Source organism: Heterodontus francisci, chromosome 30 (assembly GCF_036365525.1).
Source record: "Heterodontus francisci isolate sHetFra1 chromosome 30, sHetFra1.hap1, whole genome shotgun sequence".
NCBI classification, from domain to species: Eukaryota; Metazoa; Chordata; class Chondrichthyes; order Heterodontiformes; family Heterodontidae; genus Heterodontus; species Heterodontus francisci.
The window spans coordinates 946,823-962,885 of NC_090400.1; the positions used below are offsets into that span (position 1 = coordinate 946,823).

Genomic DNA, 16,063 nt, shown 5'->3' on the forward strand with positions numbered 1-16,063 from the left:
CCAAGCGGAGATGTTAATTACACCCATCCTGAACCCATCATGAGACATTCCTGAATTGAATGGGTTCTTCTGAAACAAAGAAGGTGTGAAGTAGCCACATCCTGTTCCATTGTTGGTCACCACAGGGAGGGGTCCTTTGTCTCCTAGCAGAGGCAACATGTGAGAGATTTTTACCTTAAAAAGTAGTTCTCTGCAGACAAAGCTGGGAGATCACAACAACCTCACAAAAAGCCTGTCCAGCTGAGAGCTGTTAGAAATCCAAGCCAAAAAAACCAAAGAAGGAGCCCTGCTGTGAATTCTACCCTTCAATTTGGTGCAGCAGAGAGCTGAGAGTGACCACTGCCTCCAGACTGAAGCCCTAAGCACCAGAAAATCTAAAAATAACCCAGGCCCGCAACATTAAAAGTGAAACTGTCCTCCGAGAAAATTCAACAGGTTTACCGTGAACCCTGAATACTTACCTCACATCAAACCACTTACCCTTTCCCTCTCTATCTATCTATTTTGTGTGTGTGAGAGAGAGTGAACGTGTGTGGGTGCGGTTGCGACCATTTCGGGAATGAATATTTATCAATAAATAGTCAATCTTTTGTTTTAAATCTACAAGAAAAACCTGTCACTGTTTATTTGACAAATGAAACACAAGTCGTTAAAACACTAGTTAAAAAGCATTTGTGGAGGTGAACAGTGGGGGCCACCCACACCCCTTACCAACTGTCCGTAACACTATCGTGCATTAAAGGACGGAACCTATTGTGCACTAAAGGGCAGATTTTATCCATCCTTTGCAGATCAGTGGGCTTTTTTGTTGATTTGTTTCTGCACTTTTATTTTTAAGCTAGCTTCACAGGCTCAAAGGTGAAGATTTTCTCTTCCGGTGAGTCAGTCTGTTAGCAGGATACTCCTGAATAATGCTGTCTATTTCTTACAGATCTTCTTTGTCATCCATCAGCATCATGCTTTTCTTTGAAGCAGAGAGCAGGCTCTGTTTATCTTCCAGTCTTCTGGTGGTGATCTGTGGCTGCAGCCTCCACCTGTTTGTTCTCTCTGAGCCACTGACAGACCTGCTGAGTATTTGCAGCATTTGCAGATTTTGCTTTTTATTGGCTGCCGTTTTTCTTGAGATGTTTCCAAATTCAGACTCCAATTTTCCAACAGTAAATCTTTTAGCTTTCAGCATCAGCCCAAAGTAGCATCTCCATGGGAGATGTGCTTAGTTTCAGACAGTTTAATTGCATCTTACTTTGCCAAGTGAGTAATGATTCTCCATTTTACCAAAGATTTTAAGGGGTTCAAATTGTAAATAAAGTGTTTTTAACATTCGAGGCATGGAGCAGAATGGGGACAGCTGAAACAGTATGGGAAGAAAAGGAAACAAAGCTTTTAAAACTAATGTGACAGTCCCAGCACAATTGTGTCGAGAGCAGATGTGAGAGATAACTTAGGGGAAAAGGCAAAAGCCCACAAAAAAAGAGGTTGAGAGAGTATTGAGAACAGTAAGGTCAAGTGACCAAAATAGTGATACAAAACTAAAAGAAAAAGAAAAAGTCAGCAACAAAAACTTGCATTTATGTAATTTACTTATGTAGTAAATTTAACACAGAAAAAATGCCTCAAGTTGCTTCACATAAGTGCAATAGACAAAAAAATTGATACCGAGCGATAAAATAACCGAGGGATATCGTGAGCCTAGTCAAAAAGAAAAAGGAAGCATTCGTAAGGGCTAGAAGGCTGGGAACAGACGAAGCCCTTGAGGAATATAAAGAAAGTAGGAAGGAACTTAAGCAAGGATTCAGGAGGGCTAAAAGGGGTCATGAAAAGTCATTGGCAAACAGGATGAAGGATAATCCCAAGGCTTTTTATACGTATATAAACAGCAAGAGGGTAGCCAGGGAAAGGGTTGGCCCACTCAAGGACAGAGGAGGGAATCTATGTGTGCAGCCAGCCGAAATGGGCGAGGTACTAAATGAGTACTTTGCATTAGTATTCACCCAAGAGAAGGACTTGGTGGATGATGAGTCCAGGGTAGGGAGTGTAGATTGTCTGGGTCATGTCGATATCAATAAGGAGGAGGTGTTGGGCGTCTTGCACAGAGGGTGGTGAGTGCCTGGAACTTACTGCCGGGGGAGGTGGTGGAAGTAGGTACGATAGCAACGTTTAAGAGGGATCTTGACAAATACATGAATAGGATGGGAAGAGAGGGATATGGACCCTGGAAGTGCAGAAGGTTTTAGTTTAGGCAAGCATTAAGATCGGTGCAGGCTTGGAGGGCCGAATGGCCTGTTCCTGTGCTGTCCTGTTCTTTGTTCTTTGAGCTAAGGACAAGGAACGACTAAATTCTTGATCAAAAAGGTAGATTTTAAGAGAGTGTCTTAAAGAAGGAGGGAATTCCAGAGCATGATGTCTAGACAGCTGAAGGAATGGCTGTGAATGGGAGAGTGAAGGAGGTCCAGAATGCACAAGAGACCAGAATTAGATATAGTTGGTTGGCGTGGCCAGGAGAAGGCCACGGACCCTTAGGATGCAAATCAAGCCAGAAAGGCCGAGGAGCACAAAGGTACCTGCATTTGGGAGAGGAGAGGTCGGCACATGTTACTGCTATCAGTTAGAATTGATGAGATGGAACAGGCACACTGAACATGGTACCACTGGAGCACCATCATAAAGGAGGTGGACTCACACTGACACCTAGCAGTGCACTAAACAGAGAGCTCCTCATACACATCCGCCCTGGATTCTAATCACTATGTTGGGGTCACACTGGCATTTTAATATCAGTATTAAATTAGCAATTAGACTATCACACCCACACCCAATGCATTAGAACAATGAATAACTTAAGAGGGAAGTGGGGATCAGAGATTGTGGCCGGAGAATGTCAGGACAGTTATGCCAAGCTATTAGCAATAATTGAAAAGAGGCAGCATTTATTCCAATAGTTCTCCAGACGCAGCATCAAAATCAGTGCCTAAAGAGAACAAGAAGGCTTTTGGAGAATTCTCAAACAAGGCTGCTCGGTTCTGCTGCAAACCTTTCTTCACCCAGTGTCCATACACCTTGAAGGCACAGCCATCGATGACTTTACGAATTCCCTTAAAAGCGTAAGGGTCTCGAATCAGCACCTGCTTGGTGAGGGGCTTTGCTCGACGATAGTTGTAGTAAATGCGAACTGAGGCCAGTACAGTCCAGATGATTGTCTAGAAAACATAACCCAGAATAGGGTTATCGATCAGGGGACCAAATTTAAAACCCACCATACTGCACATATCGTTCAAACTCTCCACACTGCAAAACTCCCTCAATCTCGGGGTACGTCACATCTCCTTCAATCCCTCCATACTTCACATCTCCTTCAATCCCTCCATACTTCACATCTCCTTCAATCCCTCCATACTGCACATCTCCTTCAATCCCTCCATACTTCACATCTCCTTCAATACCTCCATACTTCACATCTCCTTCAATCCCTCCATACTTCACATCTCCTTCAATCCCTCCATACTTCACATCTCCTTCAATCCCTCCATACTTCACATCTCCTTCAATCCCTCCATACTTCACATCTCCTTCAATCCCTCCATACTTCACATCTCCTTCAATCCCTCCGTACTGCACATCTCCTTCAATCCCTCCATACTGCACATCTCCTTCAATCCCTCCATACTTCACATCTCCTTCAATCCCTCCATACTGCACATCTCCTTCAATCCCTCCATACTGCACATCTCCTTCATTCCCTCCATACTGCACATCTCCTTCAATCCCTCCATACTTCACATCTCCTTCAATCCCTCCATACTTCACATCTCCTTCAATCCCTCCATACTTCACATCTCCTTCAATCCCTCCATACTGCACATCTCCTTCAATCCCTCCATACTTCACATCTCCTTCAATCCCACCATACTTCACATCTCCTTCAATCCCTCCGTACAACACATCTCCTTCAATCCCTCCATACTTCACATCTCCTTCAATCCCTCCATACTTCACATCTCCTTCAATCCCTCCATACTTCACATCTCCTTCAATCCCTCCATACTTCACATCTCCTTCAATCCCTCCATACTTCACATCTCCTTCAATCCCTCCATACTTCACATCTCCTTCAATCCCTCCATACTTCACATCTCCTTCAATCCCTCCATACTGCACATCTCCTTCAATCCCTCCATACTTCACATCTCCTTCAATCCCTCCATACTTCACATCTCCTTCAATCCCTCCATACTTCACATCTCCTTCAATCCCTCCGTACTGCACATCTCCTTCAATCCCTCCGTACTGCACATCTCCTTCAATCCCTCCATACTTCACATCTCCTTCAATCCCTCCATACTTCACATCTCCTTCAATCCCTCCGTACTGCACATCTCCTTCAATCCCTCCATACTTCACATCTCCTTCAATCCCTCCATACTTCACATCTCCTTCAATCCCTCCATACTGCACATCTCCTTCAATCCCTCCATACTGCACATCTCCTTCATTCCCTCCATACTGCACATCTCCTTCAATCCCTCCATACTTCACATCTCCTTCAATCCCTCCATACTGCACATCTCCTTCATTCCCTCCATACTTCACATCTCCTTCAATCCCTCCATACTGCACATCTCCTTCATTCCCTCCATACTTCACATCTCCTTCAATCCCTCCATACTGCACATCTCCTTCATTCCCTCCATACTTCACATCTCCTTCAATCCCTCCATACTGCACATCTCCTTCAATCCCTCCGCACTGCACATCTCCTTCAATCCCTCCATACTTGACATCTCCTTCAATCCCTCCATACTGCACATCTCCTTCAATCCCTCCATACTGCACATCTCCTTCATTCCCTCCATACTGCACATCTCCTTCAATCCCTCCATACTTCACATCTCCTTCAATCCCTCCATACTGCACATCTCCTTCAATCCCTCCATACTGCACATCTCCTTCATTCCCTCCATACTGCACATCTCCTTCAATCCCTCCATACTTCACATCTCCTTCAATCCCTCCATACTGCACATCTCCTTCAAAACTTCCATACTTCACATCTCCTTCAATCCCTCCATACTTCACATCTCCTTCAATCCCTCCATACTGCACATCTCCTTCAATCCCTCCATACTTCACATCTCCTTCAAAACTTTCATACTTCACATCTCCTTCAATCCCTCCCTACTTCACATCTCCTTCAATCCCTCCATACTTCACATCTCCTTCAATCCCTCCATACTGCACATCTCCTTCAATCCCTCCATACTTCACATCTCCTTCAATCCCTCCATACTTCACATCTCCTTCAATCCCTCCATACTGCACATCTCCTTCAATCCCTCCATCCTTCACATCTCCTTCAATCCCTCCATACTGCACATCTCCTTCAATCCCTCCATACTTCACATCTCCTTCAATCCCTCCATACTTCACATCTCCTTCAATCCCTCCATACTTCACATCTCCTTCAATCCCTCCATACTGCACATCTCCTTCAATCCCTCCATACTTCACATCTCCTTCAATCCCTCCATACTTCACATCTCCTTCAATCCCTCCATACTTCACATCTCCTTCAATCCCTCCATACTGCACATCTTCTTCAATCCCTCCATACTTCACATCTCCTTCAATCCCTCCATACTGCACATCTCCTTCAATCCCTCCATACTGCACATCTCCTTCAATCCCTCCATACTGCACATCTCCTTCATTCCCTCCATACTGCACATCTCCTTCAATCCCTCCATACTTCACATCTCCTTCAATCCCTCCATACTGCACATCTCCTTCAATCTCTCCATACTTCACATCTCCTTCAATCCCTCCATACTTCACATCTCCTTCAATCCCTCCATACTGCACATCTCCTTCAAAACTTCCATACTTCACATCTCCTTCAATCCCTCCATACTTCACATCTCCTTCAAACCCTCCGTACAGCACATCTCCTTCAATCCCTCCATACTTCACATCTCCTTCAATCCCTCCATACTTCACATCTCCTTCAATCCCTCCATACTTCACATCTCCTTCAATCCCTCCGTACAGCACATCTCCTTCAATCCCTCCATACTTTACATCTCCTTCAATCCCTCCGTACAGCACATCTCCTTCAATCCCTCCATACTGCACATCTCCTTCAAAACTTCCATACTTCACATCTCCTTCAATCCCTCCATACTTCACATCTCCTTCAATCCCTCCATACTTCACATCTCCTTCAATCCCTCCGTACTGCACATCTCCTTCAATCCCTCCATACTTCACATCTCCTTCAATCCCTCCGTACAGCACATCTCCTTCAATCCCTCCATACTGCACATCTCCTTCAATCCCTCCATACTTCACATCTCCTTCAATCCCTCCGTACAGCACATCTCCTTCAATCCCTCCATACTGCACATCTCCTTCAAAACTTCCATACTTCACATCTCCTTCAATCCCTCCATACTTCACATCTCCTTCAATCCCTCCATACTTCACATCTCCTTCAATCCCTCCGTACTGCACATCTCCTTCAATCCCTCCATACTTCACATCTCCTTCAATCCCTCCATACTTCACATCTCCTTCAATCCCTCCGTACTGCACATCTCCTTCAATCCCTCCATACTTCACATCTCCTTCAATCCCTCCATACTTCACATCTCCTTCAAACCCTCCGTACAGCACATCTCCTTCAATCCCTCCATACTGCACATCTCCTTCAATCCCTCCATACTGCACATCTCCTTCATTCCCTCCATACTGCACATCTCCTTCAATCCGTCCATACTTCACATCTCCTTCAATCCCTCCATACTGCACATCTCCTTCAATCTCTCCATACTTCACATCTCCTTCAATCCCTCCATACTTCACATCTCCTTCAATCCCTCCATACTGCACATCTCCTTCAAAACTTCCATACTTCACATCTCCTTCAATCCCTCCATACTTCACATCTCCTTCAAACCCTCCGTACAGCACATCTCCTTCAATCCCTCCATACTTCACATCTCCTTCAATCCCTCCATACTTCACATCTCCTTCAATCCCTCCGTACAGCACATCTCCTTCAATCCCTCCATACTGCACATCTCCTTCAATCCCTCCATACTTCACATCTCCTTCAATCCCTCCATACAGCACATCTCCTTCAATCCCTCCATACTTCACATCTCCTTCAATCCCTCCATACTTCACATCTTCTTCAATCCCTCCATACTGCACATCTCCTTCAATCCCTCCATACTTCACATCTCCTTCAATCCCTCCATACTGCACATCTCCTTCAATCCCTCCATACTTCACATCTCCTTCAATCCCTCCATACTGCACATCTCCTTCAATCCCTCCATACTTCACATCTCCTTCAATCCCTCCATACTTCACATCTCCTTCAATCCCTCCGTACTGCACATCTCCTTCAATCCCTCCGTACTTCACATCTCCTTCAATCCCTCCGTACTTCACATCTCCTTCAATCCCGTCATACTTCACATCTCCTTCAATCCCTCCATACTGCACATCTCCTTCATTCCCTCCATACTTCACATCTCCTTCAATCCCTCCATACTTCACATCTCCTTCAATCCCTCCATACTTCACATCTCCTTCAATCCCTCCGTACAGCACATCTCCTTCAATCCCTCCATACTGCACATCTCCTTCAGAACTTCCATACTTCACATCTCCTTCAATCCCTCCATACTGCACATCTCCTTCAAAACTTCCATACTTCACATCTCCTTCAATCCCTCCATACTGCACATCTCCTTCAAAACTTCCATACTTCACATCTCCTTCAATCCCTCCGTACAGCACATCTCCTTCAATCCCTCCATACAGCACATCTCCTTCAATCCCTCCATACTTCACATCTCCTTCAATCCCTCCATACTTCGCATCTCCTTCAATCCCTCCGTACAGCACATCTCCTTCAATCCCTCCATACTGCACATCTCCTTCAATCCCTCCATACTTCACATCTCCTTCAATCCCTCCGTACTTCACATCTCCTTCAATCCCTCCATACTGCACATCTCCTTCAATCCCTCCATACTGCACATCTCCTTCAAAACTTCCATACTTCACATCTCCTTCAATCCCTCCATACTTCACATCTCCTTCAATCCCTCCATACTTCACATCTCCTTCAATCCCTCCATACTGCACATCTCCTTCAATCCCTCCATACTTCACATCTCCTTCAATCCCTCCGTACAGCACATCTCCTTCAATCCCTCCATACTTCACATCTCCTTCAATCCCTCCATACTTCACATCTCCTTCAAAACTTCCATACTTCACATCTCCTTCAATCCCTCCATACTTCACATCTCCTTCAAAACTTCCATTCTTCACATCTCCTTCAATCCCTCCATACTTCACATCTCCTTCAATCCCTCCATACTTCACATCTCCTTCAATCCCTCCATACTTCACATCTCCTTCAATCCCTCCATACTGCACATCTCCTTCAATCCCTCCATACTTCAAATCTCCTTCAATCCCTCCATACTGCACATCTCCTTCAATCCCTCCATACTTCACATCTCCTTCAATCCCTCCACACTGCACATCTCCTTCAATCCCTCCATACTTCACATCTCCTTCAATCCCTCCATACTTCACATCTCCTTCAATCCCTCCATACTGCACATCTCCTTCAATCCCTCCATACTTCACATCGCCTTCAATCCCTCCATACTTCACATCTCCTTCAATCCCTCCATACTGCACATCTCCTTCAATCCCTCCATACTTCACATCTCCTTCAATCCCTCCATACTTCACATCTCCTTCAATCCCTCCATACTGCACATCTCCTTCAATCCCTCCATACTTCACATCTCCTTCAATCCCTCCATACTGCACATCTCCTTCAATCCCTCCATACTTCACATCTCCTTCAATCCTTCCATACTTCACATCTCCTTCAATCCCTCCATACTTCACATCTCCTTCAATCCCTCCATACTTCACATCTCCTTCAATCCCTCCGTACAGCACATCTCCTTCAATCCCTCCATACTTCACATCTCCTTCAATCCTTCCATACTGCACATCTCCTTCAATCCCTCCATACTTCACATCTCCTTCAATCCTTCCATACTTCACATCTCCTTCAATCCCTCCATACTTCACATCTCCTTCAATCCCTCCATACTTCACATCTCCTTCAATCCCTCCGTACAGCACATCTCCTTCAATCCCTCCATACTTCACATCTCCTTCAATCCCTCCATACTTCACATCTCCTTCAATCCTTCCATACTGCACATCTCCTTCAATCCCTCCATACTTCACATCTCCTTCAATCCCTCCATACTTCACATCTCCTTCAATCCCTCCATACTTCACATCTCCTTCAATCCTTCCATACTGCACATCTCCTTCAATCCCTCCATACTTCACATCTCCTTCAATCCTTCCATACTTCACATCTCCTTCAATCCCTCCGTACTGCACATCTCCTTCAATCCCTCCATACTTCACATCTCCTTCAATCCCTCCATACTTCACATCTCCTTCAAACCCTCCGTACAGCACATCTCCTTCAATCCCTCCATACTGCACATCTCCTTCAATCCCTCCATACTGCACATCTCCTTCATTCCCTCCATACTGCACATCTCCTTCAATCCGTCCATACTTCACATCTCCTTCAATCCCTCCATACTGCACATCTCCTTCAATCTCTCCATACTTCACATCTCCTTCAATCCCTCCATACTTCACATCTCCTTCAATCCCTCCATACTGCACATCTCCTTCAAAACTTCCATACTTCACATCTCCTTCAATCCCTCCATACTTCACATCTCCTTCAAACCCTCCGTACAGCACATCTCCTTCAATCCCTCCATACTTCACATCTCCTTCAATCCCTCCATACTTCACATCTCCTTCAATCCCTCCGTACAGCACATCTCCTTCAATCCCTCCATACTGCACATCTCCTTCAAGCCCTCCATACTTCACATCTCCTTCAATCCCTCCATACAGCACATCTCCTTCAATCCCTCCATACTTCACATCTCCTTCAATCCCTCCATACTTCACATCTTCTTCAATCCCTCCATACTGCACATCTCCTTCAATCCCTCCATACTTCACATCTCCTTCAATCCCTCCATACTGCACATCTCCTTCAATCCCTCCATACTTCACATCTCCTTCAATCCCTCCATACTGCACATCTCCTTCAATCCCTCCATACTTCACATCTCCTTCAATCCCTCCATACTTCACATCTTCTTCAATCCCTCCATACTGCACATCTCCTTCAATCCCTCCATACTTCACATCTCCTTCAATCCCTCCGTACTGCACATCTCCTTCAATCCCTCCGTACTTCACATCTCCTTCAATCCCTCCGTACTTCACATCTCCTTCAATCCCTCCATACTTCACATCTCCTTCAATCCCTCCATACTGCACATCTCCTTCATTCCCTCCATACTTCACATCTCCTTCAATCCCTCCATACTTCACATCTCCTTCAATCCCTCCATACTTCACATCTCCTTCAATCCCTCCGTACAGCACATCTCCTTCAATCCCTCCATACTGCACATCTCCTTCAGAACTTCCATACTTCACATCTCCTTCAATCCCTCCATACTGCACATCTCCTTCAAAACTTCCATACTTCACATCTCCTTCAATCCCTCCATACTGCACATCTCCTTCAAAACTTCCATACTTCACATCTCCTTCAATCCCTCCGTACAGCACATCTCCTTCAATCCCTCCATACAGCACATCTCCTTCAATCCCTCCATACTTCACATCTCCTTCAATCCCTCCATACTTCGCATCTCCTTCAATCCCTCCGTACAGCACATCTCCTTCAATCCCTCCATACTGCACATCTCCTTCAATCCCTCCATACTTCACATCTCCTTCAATCCCTCCGTACTTCACATCTCCTTCAATCCCTCCATACTGCACATCTCCTTCAATCCCTCCATACTGCACATCTCCTTCAAAACTTCCATACTTCACATCTCCTTCAATCCCTCCATACTTCACATCTCCTTCAATCCCTCCATACTTCACATCTCCTTCAATCCCTCCATACTGCACATCTCCTTCAATCCCTCCATACTTCACATCTCCTTCAATCCCTCCGTACAGCACATCTCCTTCAATCCCTCCATACTTCACATCTCCTTCAATCCCTCCATACTTCACATCTCCTTCAAAACTTCCATACTTCACATCTCCTTCAATCCCTCCATACTTCACTTCTCCTTCAAAACTTCCATTCTTCACATCTCCTTCAATCCCTCCATACTTCACATCTCCTTCAATCCCTCCATACTTCACATCTCCTTCAATCCCTCCATACTTCACATCTCCTTCAATCCCTCCATACTGCACATCTCCTTCAATCCCTCCATACTTCAAATCTCCTTCAATCCCTCCATACTGCACATCTCCTTCAATCCCTCCATACTTCACATCTCCTTCAATCCCTCCACACTGCACATCTCCTTCAATCCCTCCATACTTCACATCTCCTTCAATCCCTCCATACTTCACATCTCCTTCAATCCCTCCATACTGCACATCTCCTTCAATCCCTCCATACTTCACATCTCCTTCAATCCCTCCATACTTCACATCTCCTTCAATCCCTCCATACTGCACATCTCCTTCAATCCCTCCATACTTCACATCTCCTTCAATCCCTCCATACTTCACATCTCCTTCAATCCCTCCATACTGCACATCTCCTTCAATCCCTCCATACTTCACATCTCCTTCAATCCCTCCATACTGCACATCTCCTTCAATCCCTCCATACTTCACATCTCCTTCAATCCTTCCATACTTCACATCTCCTTCAATCCCTCCATACTTCACATCTCCTTCAATCCCTCCATACTTCACATCTCCTTCAATCCCTCCGTACAGCACATCTCCTTCAATCCCTCCATACTTCACATCTCCTTCAATCCTTCCATACTGCACATCTCCTTCAATCCCTCCATACTTCACATCTCCTTCAATCCTTCCATACTTCACATCTCCTTCAATCCCTCCATACTTCACATCTCCTTCAATCCCTCCATACTTCACATCTCCTTCAATCCCTCCGTACAGCACATCTCCTTCAATCCCTCCATACTTCACATCTCCTTCAATCCCTCCATACTTCACATCTCCTTCAATCCTTCCATACTGCACATCTCCTTCAATCCCTCCATACTTCACATCTCCTTCAATCCCTCCATACTTCACATCTCCTTCAATCCCTCCATACTTCACATCTCCTTCAATCCTTCCATACTGCACATCTCCTTCAATCCCTCCATACTTCACATCTCCTTCAATCCCTCCATACTTCACATCTCCTTCAATCCCTCCATACTTCACATCTCCTTCAATCCCTCCATACTTCACATCTCCTTCAATCCTTCCATACTGCACATCTCCTTCAATCCCTCCATACTTCACATCTCCTTCAATCCTTCCATACTGCACATCTCCTTCAATCCCTCCATACTTCACATCTCCTTCAATCCCTCCACACTTCACATCTCCTTCAAACCCTCCATACTTCACAGAGGAGTTGAACACGTGGCTGCAGGGATGGTGTAGGAGGGAGGGTTTTGGTTTCCTGGATAATTGGGGCTCTTTCTGGGGTAGGTGGGACCTCTACAAACAGGATGGTCTTCACCTGAACCAGAGGGGTACCAATATCCTGGGGGGGAGATTTGTTAGTGCTCTTCAGGGGGGTTTAAACTAAATCAGCAGGGGAATGGGAACCTAAATTGTAGTTCCAGTGTACAGGCTGTTGAGAGTAGGGAGGTAGGGGATAAGGTTACAGGGATGCAAGAGGGCACTGGCAAGCAAGAACTTGGTTTAAAGTGTGTCTACTTCAACGCCAGGAGCATCCGGAATAAGGTGGGTGAGCTTGCAGAATGGGTTGGTACCTGGGATCCTGATGTTGTGGCCATTTCAGAGACATGGGTAGAGCAGGGGCAGGAATGGATGTTGCAGGTTCCGGGATTTAGATGTTTCAGTAAGAACAGAGAAGAGGGTAAAAGAGGGGGGGGTGTGGCATTGTTAATCAAGGAAAGTATTACAGCGGCAGAAAGGACGTTTGAGGACTCGTCTACTGAGGTAGTATGGGCCGAGGTTAGAAACAGGAGAGGAGAGGTCACCCTGTTGGGTGTTTTCTATAGACCTCCGAATAGTTCCAGAGATGTAGAGGAAAGGATAGCGAAGATGATTCTCGACAGGAGCGAGAGTAACAGGGTAGTGGTTATGGGGGACTTTAACTTTCCAAATATTGACTGGAAATACCGTAGTTCGAGTACTTTAGATGGGTCTGTTTTTGTCCAGTGTGTGCAGGAGGGTTTTCTGACACAGCATGTGGACAGGCCAACCAGGGGCGATGCCACATTGGATTTGGTACTGGGTAATGAACCCGGCCAGGTGTTAGATTTAGATGTAGGTGAGCACTTTGGCGATAGTGATCACAATTCGGTTAGGTTTACCTTAGCGATGGGCAGGGACAGGTATATACCGCAGGGCAAGAATTATAGCTGGGGGAAAGGAAATTATGACGCGATTAGGCAAGATTTAGGATGTGTAGGATGGGGAAGGAAACTGCAGGGGATGGGCACAAACGAAATGTGGAGCTTATTCAAGGAGCAGCTACTGCGTGTCCTTGATAAGTATGTACCTGTCAGGCAGGGAGGAAGTTGTCGAGCGAGGGAGCCGTGGTTTACTCAAGAAGTTGAAGCGCTTGTCAAGAGGAAGAGGGCGGCTTATGTTAGGATGAGACGTGAAGGCTCAGTTAGGGCGCTTGAGAGTTACAAGCTAGCCAGGAAGGATCTAAAGGGAGGGCTAAGAAGAGGAAGGAGAGGACACGAGAAGTCATTGGCGGCGAGGATCAAAGAAAACCCAAAGGCTTTCTATAGGTATATCAGGAATAAAAGAATGATAAGAGTGAGAACAGGGCCAATCAAGGATAGTAGTGGGAAGTTGTGTGCGGAATCAGAGGAGATAGGGGAAGCGTTAAATGAATATTTTTCGTCAGTATTTACAGTAGAGAAAGAAAATGCTGCCGAGGAGATTACTGAGATACAGCCAACTAGGCTAAATGGGATTGAGATTCACAAGGAGGAGGTGTTAGCAATTTTGGAAAGAGTGAAAATAGATAAGTCCCTTGGGCCAGATGGGATTTATCCTAGGATTCTCTGGGAAGCCAGGGAGGAGATTGCAGAGCCTTTGTCCTTGATCTTTATGTCGTCATTGTCGACAGGAGTAGTGCCGGAGGACAGCAAATGTTGTCCCCTTGTTCAAGAAGGGGAGTAGAGACAGCCCTGGTAATTATAGACCTGTGAGCCTTACTTCGGTTGTGGGTAAAATGTTGGAAAGGGTTATAAGAGATAGGATTTATAATCATCTTGAAAAGAATAAGTTCATTTGCGATAGTCAGCACGGTTTTGTGAAAGGTAGGTCGTGCCTCACAAACCTTATTGAGTTTTTCGAGAAGGTGACCAAACAGGTGGATGAGGGTAAAGCCGTGGATGTGGTGTATATGGATTTCAGTAAGGCGTTTGATAAGGTTCCCCACGGTAGGCTATTGCAGAAAATACGGAAGTATGGGGTTGAAGGTGATTTAGAGCTTTGGATCAGAAATTGGCTAGCTGAAAGAAGACAGAGGGTGGTGGTTGATGGCAAATGTTCATCCTGGAGTTTAGTTACTAGTGGTGTACCGCAAGGTTCTGTTTTGGGGCCACTGCTGTTTGTCATTTTTATAAATGACCTGGATGAGGGTGTAGAAGGGTGGGTTAGTAAATTTGCGGATGACACGAAGGTCGGTGGAGTTGTGGATAGTGTCGAAGGATGTTGTAGGGTACAGAGGGACATAGATAGGCTGCAGAGCTGGGCTGAGAGATGGCAAATGGAGTTTAATGCGGAGAAGTGTGAGGTGATTCACTTTGGAAGGAGTAACAGCAATGCAGAGTACTGGGCTAATGGGAAGATTCTTGGTAGTGTAGATGAGCAGAGAGATCTTGGTGTCCAGGTACATAAATCCCTGAAAGTTGCTACCCAGGTTAATAGGGCTGTTAAGAAGGCATATGGTGTGTTAGCTTTTATTAGTAGGGGGATCGAGTTTCGGAGCCACGAGGTCATGATGCAGCTGTACAAAACTCTGGTGAGGCCGCACCTTGAGTATTGCGTGCAGTTCTGGTCACCGCATTATAGGAAGGATGTGGAAGCTTTGGAAAGGGTGCAGAGGAGATTTACTAGGATGTTGCCTGGTATGGAAGGAAGGTCTTACGAGGAAAGGCTGAGGGACTTGGGGTTGTTTTCGTTAGAGAGAAGGAGGAGGAGAGGTGACTTAATAGAGACATATAAGATAATCAGAGGGTTAGATAGGGTGGATAGTGAGAGTCTTTTTCCTCGGATGATGATGGCAAACACGAGGGGACATAGCTTTAAGTTGAGGGGTGAAAGATATAGGACAGATGTCAGAGGTAGTTTCTTTACGCAGAGAGTAGTAGGGGCGTGGAACGCCCTGCCTGCAACAGTAGTAGACTCGCCAACATTAAGGGCATTTAAATGGTCATTGGATAGACATATGGATGAAAATGGAATAGTGTAGGTCAGATGATCGGCGCAACATCGAGGGCCGAAGGGCCTGTACTGCGCTGTAATGTTCTAATTCTAATTCTAATTCTAATCTCCTTCAATCCCTCCATACTTCACATCTCCTTCAATCCCTCCATACTGCACATCTCCTTCAATCCCTCCATGCTTCACATCTCCTTCAATCCCTCCGTACTGCACATCTCCTTCAATCCCTCCATACTTCACATCTCCTTCAATCCCTCCGTACTGCACATCTCCTTCAATCCCTCCATACTTCACATCTCCTTCAATCCCTCCATACTGCACAATTTCTTTAATCCCTCTGTACTGCACATCTCCTTCAAACCCTCCACACTGTATATCTCTGTCAATCTCTCCATATTGCACATCTCCGTCAATCCCTCCATTCGGCACATCTCCTTCAATCCCTCTGTACTGCACATCTCCTTCAATCCCTCCATACTGC

At 45.5% G+C, this 16,063-nt stretch overlaps 1 protein-coding gene across 1 annotated transcript in view; it reads right to left on the reverse strand.

The window, feature by feature from the left end:
- Positions 1–2,910: 2,910 nt before the first annotated feature.
- Positions 2,911–16,063, reverse strand: part of LOC137346456 (phosphorylase b kinase gamma catalytic chain, skeletal muscle/heart isoform-like) — a 587,631-nt gene continuing 574,478 nt past the window's right edge. Inside the window, exon 10 of the mRNA XM_068009904.1 lies at positions 2,911–3,197. Within this exon, the coding sequence (XP_067866005.1) occupies positions 2,928–3,197 (270 nt within the window). The 3' untranslated portion in view covers positions 2,911–2,927. The remainder of the gene's footprint in view (positions 3,198–16,063) is intronic.